This window comes from Chiloscyllium plagiosum, unplaced genomic scaffold, assembly GCF_037043375.1.
Source record: "Chiloscyllium plagiosum isolate Xiang-an unplaced genomic scaffold, Cpla_swu_hap1 HiC_scaffold_25, whole genome shotgun sequence".
NCBI classification, from domain to species: Eukaryota; Metazoa; Chordata; class Chondrichthyes; order Orectolobiformes; family Hemiscylliidae; genus Chiloscyllium; species Chiloscyllium plagiosum.
The window spans coordinates 47587707-47599823 of record NW_028270163.1 but is presented as its reverse complement, the minus strand read 5'-3'; the positions used below and the strand labels follow the sequence as shown (position 1 = coordinate 47599823).

The following is a 12117-nucleotide window of genomic DNA, read 5'->3' as shown; positions in this document are numbered from 1 at the left end:
AACGTTTGACATCTAGGACAAAGCAGCATCCACAAACATACACTCCCTCCGCCAGTGATGCTCAGGTGGAAACGGTGGATGCCATCTACAAGATGCACTGCAGAAACTCATCAAGGTTCCTTTCCAACTTTGATTTAGAAGGACAAAGGTCTGCATATACTGGAAGTTCAAATGGACAATGATAGGTTGCACTCTCCAACCCACTCATTGTCATGATTTGGAAATATATCACTGGGTCAAAATTCTGAATGGCCCTCCCTAACAATATGCGGGTTTATGTACAGCAAATGGACTGTAGTATTTCAAGAAGCCAGCTCACCACCTTTTTAAGGATAATAACGGATGAAAATAAAATGCCATGTCAATCAATGAAACACACAACCTATGAATGAATAAAAAGATTACCCAATTTGACAGTATGAGTGGGAAAAACATACTTTAAGTAATTTAATCTGATATACAAAAGTTGTCAATTTTTATACTAATAATCAGGAGCATGTTAGCTCTTCAGAATGTTTTAAGATTCACACTTTTTTTTAAACCAATTGTCACTTCATGCAGACTTGATTAAAAGGCTGTTGACCTCATGTGATTAAACACCAAGCTAGAACCTACAAAAGGTGGACAGATTCTTGAAACCACTGAATAAGAGATGAAATTACTGTAAGAAACACTGGCATGAAACCTCTAGGGTTTTTGATGGTGAATGATCACAAGGTCAAGGCTTAGCAGATTCAATACAATAATTTTAAAGTTAACCCATAATGCAGTTGTAGTTGGTCATTCTCAGGGATGATAAAACATAGATTGTTTAAGCTCATTTTGCTGCATGGTATTTCTCATTACAGATGAACTGCATCCAGTTACTTTCATAATATTCAAAGTCCCTTAGCTTCAGAAATATGAAGTACAACATCCCCATAATTGAGAAAGCAAGTTCCCCCAGTTTTCTTTTTGAAGGATGTTTGTGTCAGAAGGCCAAGAAAACCTTGCAATTATTACTCTCACCTTTAGACAATAGACAATAGGTGCAGGAGTAGGCCATTCTGCCCTTCGAGCCTGCACCACCATTCATAATGATCATGGTGATCAACCTCAATCAGTATCCTGTTCCTGCCTTATCTCCATTACTCTTGATTACACTATCCTTGAGAGCTCTATCCAACTCTTCCTTAAACGAATCCAGAGACTGGGCCTCCACTGCCCTCTGGGGCAGAGCATTCCACACGCCCACCATTCTCTGGGTGAAGAAGTTTCTCCTCATCTCTGTCCTAATGGTCTACCCCGTATTTTTAAGCTGTGTCCTCTGGTTCGGGACTCACCCATCAGCGGAAACATGTTTCCTGCCTCCAGAGTGTCCAATCCTTTAATAATCTTATACGTCTCAATCAGATCCCCTCTCAGTCTTCTAAACTCAAGGGTATTCAAGCCCAGTCGCTCCAATCTTTCAACATAAGATAGTCCTGCCATTCCAGGAATTGACCTTGTGAACCTATGCTGCACTCCCTCAATAGCCAGAATATCTTTCCTAAAAATTGGCGACCAGAACCGCATACAATGTTCCAGGTGCGGTCTCACCAGGGCCCTGTACAGCTGCAGAAGAACCTCTTTGCTTCTATACTCAATCCCTATTGTTATTAAGGCCAGCATGCTATTAGCTTTCTTCACTACCTGCTGTACCTGCATGCTTGCCTTCATTGACTGGTGTACAAGAACACCCAGATCTCTTTGTACTGCCCCTTTACCTAACTTGACTCCATTTAGGTAGCAATCTGCCTTCCTGTTCTTGCCACCAAAGTGGATAACCATACATTTATCCACATTAAACTGCATCTGCCATGCATCTGTCCACTCACCAAACCTGTGCAGGTCACCCTGTAATCTCCTAACATCCTCCTCACGTTTCACCCTGCCACCCAGCTTTGTATCATCAGCAAATTCGCTAATGTTACTATTAATACCATCTTCTATATCATTAATATATGTTGTAAAAACTGCAGTCCCAGCACTGATCACTGCGGTACCCCACTGGTCACCGCCTGCCATTCCGAAAGGGAGCCTTTATCACTACTCTTTGTTTCCTGTCAGCCAACCAATTTTCAATCCAAGTCAGTACTTTGCCCCCAATACCATGCGCCCTAATTTTGCTCACTAACCTCCTATGTGGGACTTTATCAAAGGCTTTCTGAAAGTCCAGGTACACTACATCCACTGGATCTCCCTTGTCCATCTTCAGAGTTACATCCTCAAAAAATTCCAGAACATTAGTCAAGCATGATTTCCCCTTCATAAATGCATGCTGACTCTGACCTATCCTGTTACTGCTATCCAGATGTGTCGTAATTTCATCCTTTATAATTGACTCCAGCATCTTTCCCACCACTGAGGTCAGACTAACTGGTCTATAATTTCCTGTTTTCTCTCTTGCTCCTTTCTTAAAAAGTGGTACAACATTAGCCACCCTCCAATCCGCAGGAACTGATCCTGAATCTATCGAATTCTGGAAAATAATTTCCAACGCATCCACGATTTCTAGAGCCACCTCCTTCAGTACCCTGGGATGTAGATCATCAGGCCCGGGGACTTATCAGCCTTCAGACCTAACAGTCTCTCCAACACCAATTCCTGGCAAATATAAATTCCCTTCAGTTCAGGTCCTTCAGCCACTGTTACCTCAGGGAGGTTGCTTGTGTCTTCCCCAGCGAACACAGATCTGAAGTACCAATTCAACTCTTCTGCCATTTCTTTGTTCCCCGTAATATATTCCCCTGTTTCTGTCTTCACGGGCCCAATTTTAGTCTTAACCATTTTTTTCCCTTTCACATACCTAAAAAAGCTATCCTCCTTTATATTTTTGGCCAGTTTACCTTCGTACCTCATTTTTTCTCTGCGTATTTTCTTCTTAGTAGTCCTCTGTTGTTCTTTAAAAGCTTCCCAGTCCTCCATTTTCCCACTCATCTTTGCTATGTTATACTTTTTCTCTTTTGACTTTATATGTTTCTTAATTTCCCTCGTCAGCCACGGCCACCCCTGCCTCCTCATAGGATCTTTCTTCCTTTTTGGAAAGAACTGATCCTGCATCTTCTGCATTATACCCAGAAATATCTGCCATTGTTCCTCCACTATCATCCCTGCTAAGGTATTGCAACATTGAACTTTGGCCAGCTCCATAGTTCCCTTTATTCAACTGAAATATTATCACTACCGATTGTACCCTCTCCCTTTCAAATTGCAGATTGAAGCTTATTGTATTATGGTCACTACCTCCTAATGGCTCCTTCACTTTGAGGTCCCTGATCAATTCTGTTCATTGCACAATACCAGATCCAGAATTGCCTTCTCCCTGGTAGGCTCCAACACCAGCTGTTCTAAGTATCCATCTCAGAGGCACTCCACAAAGTCTCTTTCTTGAGGTCCAATACCATCTTGATTCTCCCAGTCTACCTGCATGTTGAAATCCCCCATAACAACTGTAGTGACATCTTTGCGACAGGCCAATTTCAGCTCCTTATTCAACTTACACCCTACATCCATACTACTGTTTGGGGGCCGGTTGATAACTCCCAAGAGGGTCTTTCTACCCTTCGAATTTCTCAGCTCTATCCATACTGACCCTACATCCCCTGATTCTAGGTCCCCCACGGAAGGGACTGAATATCATCCCTTACCAACAGGGCCACCCCACCCCCTCTGCCCGTCAGTCTGTCCTTAAGATAGCATGTATAGCCTTGAATATTCATTTCCCAGGCCCTGTTCACTTGAAGCCACGTCTCAGTTATCCCCACAATATCGTAGCTGCCAATTTTCAAAAGAGCCTCAAGCTCATCCATCTTATTTTTAATACTTGGTGCATTCATATAGAGTATTTTTAATTTGTTACTGCCCTCACCTTTCCTATCAACCCCTATTTCACTCAACCTTACGGCATGATCCCTTTTTGAGTTTTCTGCTTCATTGATACCGTTGTCTTTCTTGACTTCCCTTGTTCTAACTTTCCCTTCAATTTCCTCCTTAAACTTCCAGTTTGTCCCCTCCCCCCTGCTATTTAGTTTAAATGCAGCTGTGTTGCAGTAGCAAACCTGCCTGCCAGAATGCTGGTCCCCAACCTATTAAGGTGCAAACCGTCTCTTTTGTATAATTTATGCTTACCAGTGATCCAAAAATTTAAATCCTTGCTTCCTGCACCAGTTCCCCAGCCACACATTCAAGTCCATTATCTCCCTGTTCCTGGCCTCTCCAGCCCGAGGAACTGGAAGCAAACTGGAGATAACCACTCTGGACATCCTGCTTTTCAGCCTTCTTCCTAGTTCTCCGAAGTCCCGCTGTATAATGTTCCTCCTCTTCTTCCCGACATCATTTGTGCTGACATGTACCACCACCTCTGGTTCTTCATCTTTGCCCTTGAGGATTTCCTGCACTCTGTCTGCGATGTCCTTAATCCTGGCACCAGGAAGGCAACACACCATCCTTAAATCCTGCCTGTTGCCACAGGAACCCCATTCAGTTCCTCTCACTATGGAGTCCCCTATCACCACAGCTCTGTGCGATATCTGACTCCTCGGCTCTGCCTCCACACCAACGTTTGATTGACAGACCTGACTGCCTTGCGGACTGGCAGTGTCATCTGTCTCTACTGTTTCCAAAAGATTCAACTTGTTCCTGACAGGTACTTCCCCCATGGTCTCTTGCACTTGTCTCCTCTCTGCCTTCCTCATCGTCTTCTCTCTTCTGGTATGGTCGGTGTAATAACCTCGCTGAAGTTCCTGTCCAGAAAGATCTCGTTCTCTCAGATGAGCCTAAGGTCCTCGAGTTCTTTCTTCAGTGCTGTGATATGCTCTGTCAGTAGTTGAACGTGCACACACTTTCCACCCTTATACAAGCCAGACACATCACGCTGACCTCCCACATCATGCACGTAGCACACTGAACCAGCTAGGCAGTCATGTCTTCACCCTCTTCAACTGTAGCATAATCACTTCACTCAACCTCCTTGTCAATGACTCCTGAGCTAAAGACTCTCTTCTCTTAATTTGCTAAACAAGTAGGAATTCTGATTTACACAGTTAAGCAATGCAACTAATGCATTAACAATGATATTTAACCTAAACAGAATGTGGTGAAGAAATTTACTTTTGGAAATGTTAAATCAAAATATGAAAGGAAACCATACCAGCATATTAGCAGGTTGGAATGCGAGATTTTGCAGTGGTTTCAGGATGCCATTGTTCCCAGAGATGAATATAGCTGCCGTGTGAGTGATTATTTCTATCACTGTCCGCTCTAAGCTGCTTTGCTCAGGATTGATCTGAAGTCCAGGAAAGTGATTGTTGACTAATTTAATGGCAAAATTCTTTATTTTGGTAGAACCAAACACCATTTCATTCTGTATATACTTTTCAATTGTATCGCATTGCTGAAAAGCAAACAATGAAAATCATTCAGAAAATTGAAAAATACAATTGGATAAATTGTTAACGAAAGAAGCAATATTCTAAAACCTAAGGATTGCTCTGAACTTTCGCCATCTTAGGAAATATGAATTGACTATCTAAAGGCAAGGTATGCTCATATATCCAACTTCAGGAGTTAAGTGCTAAGCTTAACGTTCAACAATAAACACTTGGGATGTAAGAAATGAGGAACTGCACAATAGCAAAATCTTTATTTATGTGCACATAAACTAAAAGGCGAAAAGTTTTCCAATCTGCAGCCGGCAACTTAAAATAAATGGATGCAGAGATAGTGAAGGTATTTGTTACAATCTTCCAAAATTCCTTAGACACTAAAAGAGTTCCTACAGATTGGAAATAGCTTAATTTAACATTTTATTCACAAAGGATGGAACGAGAAAGCTTGAAATGATGGGCCAATTAACATCTGTCATATGGAAACTGCAAGAATCAATCCGGAAGTTATAATGGGATATTTTAAAAATTATGATCTGATCAGACAGAGTTTACATGGCTTTGTGAAAGGGAGATAGTGTTTAACTAATTCACTAAAGTTTTTTGAGAAAATAACAAGCAAATTGAATGAAGGGAACAAACACATATGGCCTACTTGAAGTTTACAAAGGCATTTAATAAATGCCATGTCACTTTGTACAAGAGCAAATGGCGTAATAGCTAATCTATTATTTGGTTAAAGGATTGGTTAGCTAAAAGCAAGCAACGAATATAGATAAATGGGTCTTTTTTTTAAGGTTGCAATCCATAACCAATGAAATTCTACAGAGATTAGTGCTGGAAACTCAACTATTTACAATCTACATTAACAACTTAGACAAAGGTCCCAAACGTATGGTAATTAAATTTCTCAATGACACCACAACAGGTAGGAAAACAAAGTTAAGGTGAGGTAAAGAGAAGGGATATGGATAAGTTTATTGTCTGGAAAAAAAGTTGACAGATGGAGTAATTTGGAAAAATGCAAACTTGCTCAGTCTAACAGGAAGAATAGAAAAACAATTTACTATTTAAATGGAGAGTGACTACAGAACGTTGTGCTAAGGAGAGATCGGAGTGTCCTGACATATGAATCACTAATAGTTCATACGCAAGTGGAGAAGACAATTAAGAAGACCAATGTAATGTCGAGGTTTATTGCAAGGGGAATAAAATATTTTTAAAAAGGAATAAAAACAAAGTGCTGGAGAAAATTAGGAGATCTGGCAATATACAGGTGGTACGGTGGCTTAGTGGTTAGCACTGTTGCTTCACAGCGCCAGGGATCCAGGTTCGATTCCAGCCTTGGGCGACTGTCTGTGTGGAGTTTGCACATTCTCCCAGTGTCTGCGTGGGTTTCCTCCGGGTGCTCCGGTTTCCTCCCACAGTCCAAAGATGTGCAGGTCAGGTGAATTGGCCATGCTAAATTGCCCATGATAGGTGCATTAGTCAGAGGGAAATAGATCTGGGTGGGTTGCTCTTTGGAGGGTCGGTGAGGACTTGCTGGGCCAAAGGGCCTGTTTACACACTGTAGGGAATCTAATTAGCGGAGAGAGAAACAAAGTGAACACTTCAAGCACTGTATGATTCTTCTTCAGTTCCAAAGAATCATCATACTGGATGCAAAATCTTAACTGTTTCTCTCTCCTCAGATGCTGCCAAATTTGATGAGTTTCTCCAGCATTGGCAGTATTTTGCTTTTATAAAAGTTGGGAAGTTTAACAGAAGCTGTACAGCATCTTGGTGATGCCACATCTGGAATACAAAATATGGAAATGCATCATTAGGAAGTCAGAGAAGTCATTCTGGGATGAAAGGCTTATCTTTTAAAGAGATGTTGAACAAGTTGGATATGTACCCAGTCAGGTTTCAAATAATGAGAAGCAATTTTATGAAAATATATAAGATCCTGAGGGGACTCAAAAGAGTAAATATCAGGAGGATGTGAACTAAAAGGGCACAGTTTAAGAATATGAGACCTCCTTTTTAATGAAGGTACATACTTTTGTCTCGGAGGGACATTTGTCTGTGGAATTCTCTCCTTTAGAAAACAGTTTCTGAATTTAATTCTAAGTTTCAAAGTCATTCTGAAAAGGGATAAGGATAGTGCAAAAATTAAGTGTCTAAACTGACACTTAATTTCTGCACTATTAAGTGTCAACATCATTAGACAGTATCTGGCAAACATAGACTGGAAGCAGTTACTTGTAGATAATAGCCGAGTGATATTATTGCTGGATTGTTAATTCAGAGACCCAGGCAACATTCTGAGGAATTGGGTTTAAATCCCACCATGACAGATGATGGAGTTTGAATTCAATAAAAATCTGGAATTAAGGGTCCGTGAATCCATTGTCAATTGTCAGAAAAACCCATCTGGTTGACTAATGCCCTTTAGGAAAGGAAACTGCCATTTTTACCCGGTCTGACCTATATGTGACTGACTTATGGTTGACTCTTAAATGCCCTCAGGCAATTGGGGGTGGACAATAATTTTGGCCTAGCCAGTGATGACGTCATGCCATGAAATAATAAAAAAACAGTCTACATTTGGGAAATGGGACTCTTTTAAGAATAGCATAGTTGAGAATTCAGGATCAGTATATTCCTCTTAGAGTGAAGGGGCAAGAGCAGCAAGTCCAGGGAACCCTGGATATCAAGGGATATTGATAATTTGGTGAAGAAAATGGAGGCAGCATATGTCAGGTACAGCAAAGAAAATGATGGGGGAGGTCCTTCAAAAGTAGAAGATTGCTTAAAAAGAAATTAGGAGGGCAGAGAGGGGTCACGAAATATCTTTGGCAGATGGAATCAAGCAAAGTCCCAAGGCATTTTCTAAGTATATTAATCTTATTGAATAGCTCAAATCTTATTGAATTATCAGCCATAATCTTATTGAATAGCTCAAATAGCTGAACAGCCTCTCCTGCTCCTTCGTCTAATGTTATTATATAAATTAAAACTTTATCTCTGCTCCACAATCCTCCATAGAAAATGGGCAAATTATTTTTCCCCAATTCTGTTAAATTTTACTTCTCATTAGGAGTTTTGTAAACAAACCGGAGGCCTGTGACCAGTGGTGTGCCACAAGGATCAGTGCTGGGTTCACTGCTTTTCATCATTTACATAAATGATTTAGATGTAAATATGTTACTAAGTTTGCAGATGATACCAGAATTGGAGGTGTAGTTGTCAGCGAAGGAGGTTACCTCAGAGTACAACGGGAACTTGATCAGGTGGGCCAAGGGGTTGAGTAGAGGCAGATGGAGTTTAATTTAGATAAATGTGAGAGGTGTTGCATTTTGGAAAGGGCAAATCAGAGCAGGACTTAATGGTAAGGTCCTGGAGAGTGCTGCTGAACAAATAGACCTTGGAGTGCAGGTTCATAGCTCCTTGAAAGTGGAGTCGCAGATAGATCAGATAGTGAAGGCGGTGTTTGGTATGCTTTCCTTTATTGGACACAGCACTGAGTACAGATGATCCTCGATTATCTGGCATTCAATTATCCAAATTTCAGATTATTCGAACAAAATCGCAAGGTCCCGATGCTTTGGTAAACTGTGTTATTCGGCATTCGATTAGCTGAGCAAAATACTCCCTGCCTGTGTCATTCGGATAATCGAGGTTCCTCTGTATAGGAGTAGGGAGGTCATGTTGTGACTGTACAGGACAGTGGCTAGGCCACTTTTGGAATACTGTGTGCAATTCTGGTCTCCTTCCTATGTTCTGAAACTTGAAGTGGTTCAGAAAAGATTTACAAGGATGTTGCCAGGGTTGGAGGATTTGAGCTATAGGGAAAGACTAAATTGGTTGGGGCTATTTTCCCTGGAGCATCAGAGGCTGAGGGGGTACTTTACAGAGGTTTATAAATTCATGAGCAACATGGGATAGGTAAATAGACAAGGTGTTTTCCATGGGGTGGGAAGGGAATAGGTTTATGATGAGTGGGGAGAAATTTAAAAGGGACCTAAGGGGAAACTTTTTCACGCAGAGGGTGGTGCATATAGAATGAAATGCCAGAGGAAGTGGTGGAGGCTGATACAATAACAACATTTAAAAGGCACCTGGTTGGGTATATGAAAAGGAAGGGTTTAGCAGGATATGGACCAAGCGCTGGCAAATGGGACTAGATTAGGTTAGAATATCTAGTCAGCATGGACGAGTTGGACCGAAGTGTCTGTTTACGTGCTGTACATCTCTATGACTTCAAGTCAGAAAAGATTTCATATATTAAAACATATTTAAAAATATACTTAGAGATTCTAGAACCAGAACTATCAATTTTAATAAAAGCAAATTACTGCGGATGCTGGAATCAGAAACCAAAAGAGAAAATGCTGGAAAATCTCAGCAGGTCTGGCAGCATCTGTAAGGAGAGCAAAGAGCTGACGTTTCAAGTCTAATTGACAAAGGGTCAGTTAGACTCAAAACGTCAGCTCTTTTCTCTCCTTACAGATGCTGCCAGACCTGCTGAGATTTTCCAGCATTTTCTCTCTATCAATTTTAATTATGGATTGTGATTCAATATAAAGAGTGCCAGAATTCGTTCTGAAGACTTGTGTTTTCTCCTTCGCATTTTAAAAATGAATTGGTTTTAATTTTTTTTTAAAAAAAGATTGCTCTTTTTAGGATTAGAAAAGTTATGTGTCATGCTCTATTTGATCAGAGATGGTTCACTACTGCCAAAGAGTGCAAAAAGAATTAGGTGCACCATTCTTTATCACGAACACCTTTTACCAAACACAATTATTTTCAAAAACAAAATAGTTTACACTCAATTATCCAGACTTACCGCTTGGTTTGGTCGGACACATTGGTTGGGCGATGCATTCAAAATAGTGATCTCCCGGAAGATTGCAAGGATCATGTGAACTTCTTTCTCATTCAAAGAACATTTGCAATCCTAAAAGTAAATAACTCTAGTCAGGTTTATCTTAAAGCAGGATCATACATCATTGCTAATAAATATGTTATTGTTGGTCTGAGCCTAAATGACGATTAATATTAGCACCAGACAACAAAACTCTGGAATTTATTGCCACTGCTATGGCATAACAGCACATTGCATTTCATTCTTCAGAAAATTTGCAAGCAATTGATTTATACTGGTTTAATGTTGAAACATCAGTCCATGCAAAAATCTTTAATTAATCAGAGGTAAAGTCCTCTGTCACACAGTCACATGATCTGACACTTATGTAAAAGACTAGCAAACACCAGGATTCTGCATTTATGTCAGTACTATGACAGTGGAGATTTATGGGTCAAAGATTTAGGCACAGCATGGTTCAACCACTAATTGAGGTAACTGTAAACAGTTGGAATAGCTTTCTCAACTGGAATAACTGCGGTTTAGCTGCTGTTTAGCAGCAGGGGGAAGTGACGAAGACCAGAGGGGCAGCCGGGAAGGAAAGCAGTGAGTATAAATGCTCACCCTTCGACGCCAACGGTCATTTTGAGTGCGAGCAGCAGCAGAGTGTAAAGGAACCCGGAAGTCTACAGCTAAGGTGAGACAGTTTGTTTTAAAATTACTTACCGGTAGCGGGCAGCAGTGTTTTTTTTTTCTCTTTTCACAGAAAGAGCGGGAGCAGCAGGGGGAAGTGACGAAGACCAGAGGGGCAGCCGGGTAGGTTTTTTCCCTATAAAAGCGCGCAGGAGAAGAACCCGAGGCACTACATAGTGCCTCCCACCCTCCCTCCTCCTCTAACCTAATAATAAGACCCGTTGTGGTAAGTACTGCATTTTGCTTGTTCTATTCTTTAGACCCAGATATTTTTTTTTAAAAAAAGGTTACTTTTAGAGGGATGGCAGTGAAGGCAGTGCAATGTTCCTCTTGCAACATGTTTGAGGTGAGGGATGCCATGGTCGTCCCTGCTGATTACACTTACAGGAAGTGCACCCATCTCCAGCTCCTCCAAGACCGTGTTAGGGAACTGGAGCTGGAGTTGGATGAACTTAGGATCATTCGGGAGGCAGAGGGGGTCATAGATCGGAGCTTTAGGGAAGTAGTAACTCCAAAGATTGCAGACAGATGGGTGACAGTGAGGGAGACTGGGAGGAAGCAGCCAGTGCAGGGACCCCCTGCGGCCGTTCCCCTCAAGTATACCATTTTGGATACTTGTGGGGGGGACGACTTACCAGGGGTAAGTAATGGGGCTCAGGCCTCTGGCATGGAGCTTGTCCCCGTTGCTCAGAAGGGAAGGATGGAGAAGAGCAGAGCAATAGTAATTGGGGACTCGATAATTCGGGGCACAGATAGGCGGTTTTGTGGGGGCGATAGAGACTCCCAGGTGCAAGGGTACGTGATGTCTCAGATCGTGTTTTCCGGGTCCTTAAGGGGGAGGGGGAGCAGCCCGAAGTCGTGGTCCACATTGGCACCAATGACACAGGTAGGAGGAGGGCTGAGGATGTTAGGCAGGCTTTCAGGGAGCTAGGTTGGAAGCTCAGAGTTAGAACAAGCAGAGTTGTTGTCTCGGGTTTGTTACCCGTGCCACGTGATAGAGAGTCGAGGAATAGGGAGAGAGAACAGCTAAATGCGTGGCTACAGGGATGGTGCAGGAGGGAGGGATTCCGGTATTTGGATAACTGGGGTTCTTTCTGGGGAAGGTGGGACCTCTATAAGCAGAATGGTCTACACCTGAACCTGAGGGGCACCACCAGTATCCTTAGCGGG

General features: G+C 41.8%; 1 protein-coding gene across 3 annotated transcripts in view; it reads right to left on the bottom strand.

Moving 5' to 3' along the window:
• LOC122562231 (E3 ubiquitin-protein ligase rnf213-alpha-like) overlaps nt 1–12117 on the bottom strand; it is a 192820-nt gene that overhangs the window by 22948 nt on the left and 157755 nt on the right. For all 3 annotated transcript variants that reach the window (XM_043714953.2, XM_088000700.1, XM_088000701.1), the window contains 2 exons: nt 10237–10347; nt 5171–5413 (listed from right to left, as the gene is read on the bottom strand). In XM_043714953.2, the coding sequence (XP_043570888.2) occupies nt 5171–5413; nt 10237–10347 (354 nt within the window). The remainder of the gene's footprint in view (nt 1–5170; nt 5414–10236; nt 10348–12117) is intronic.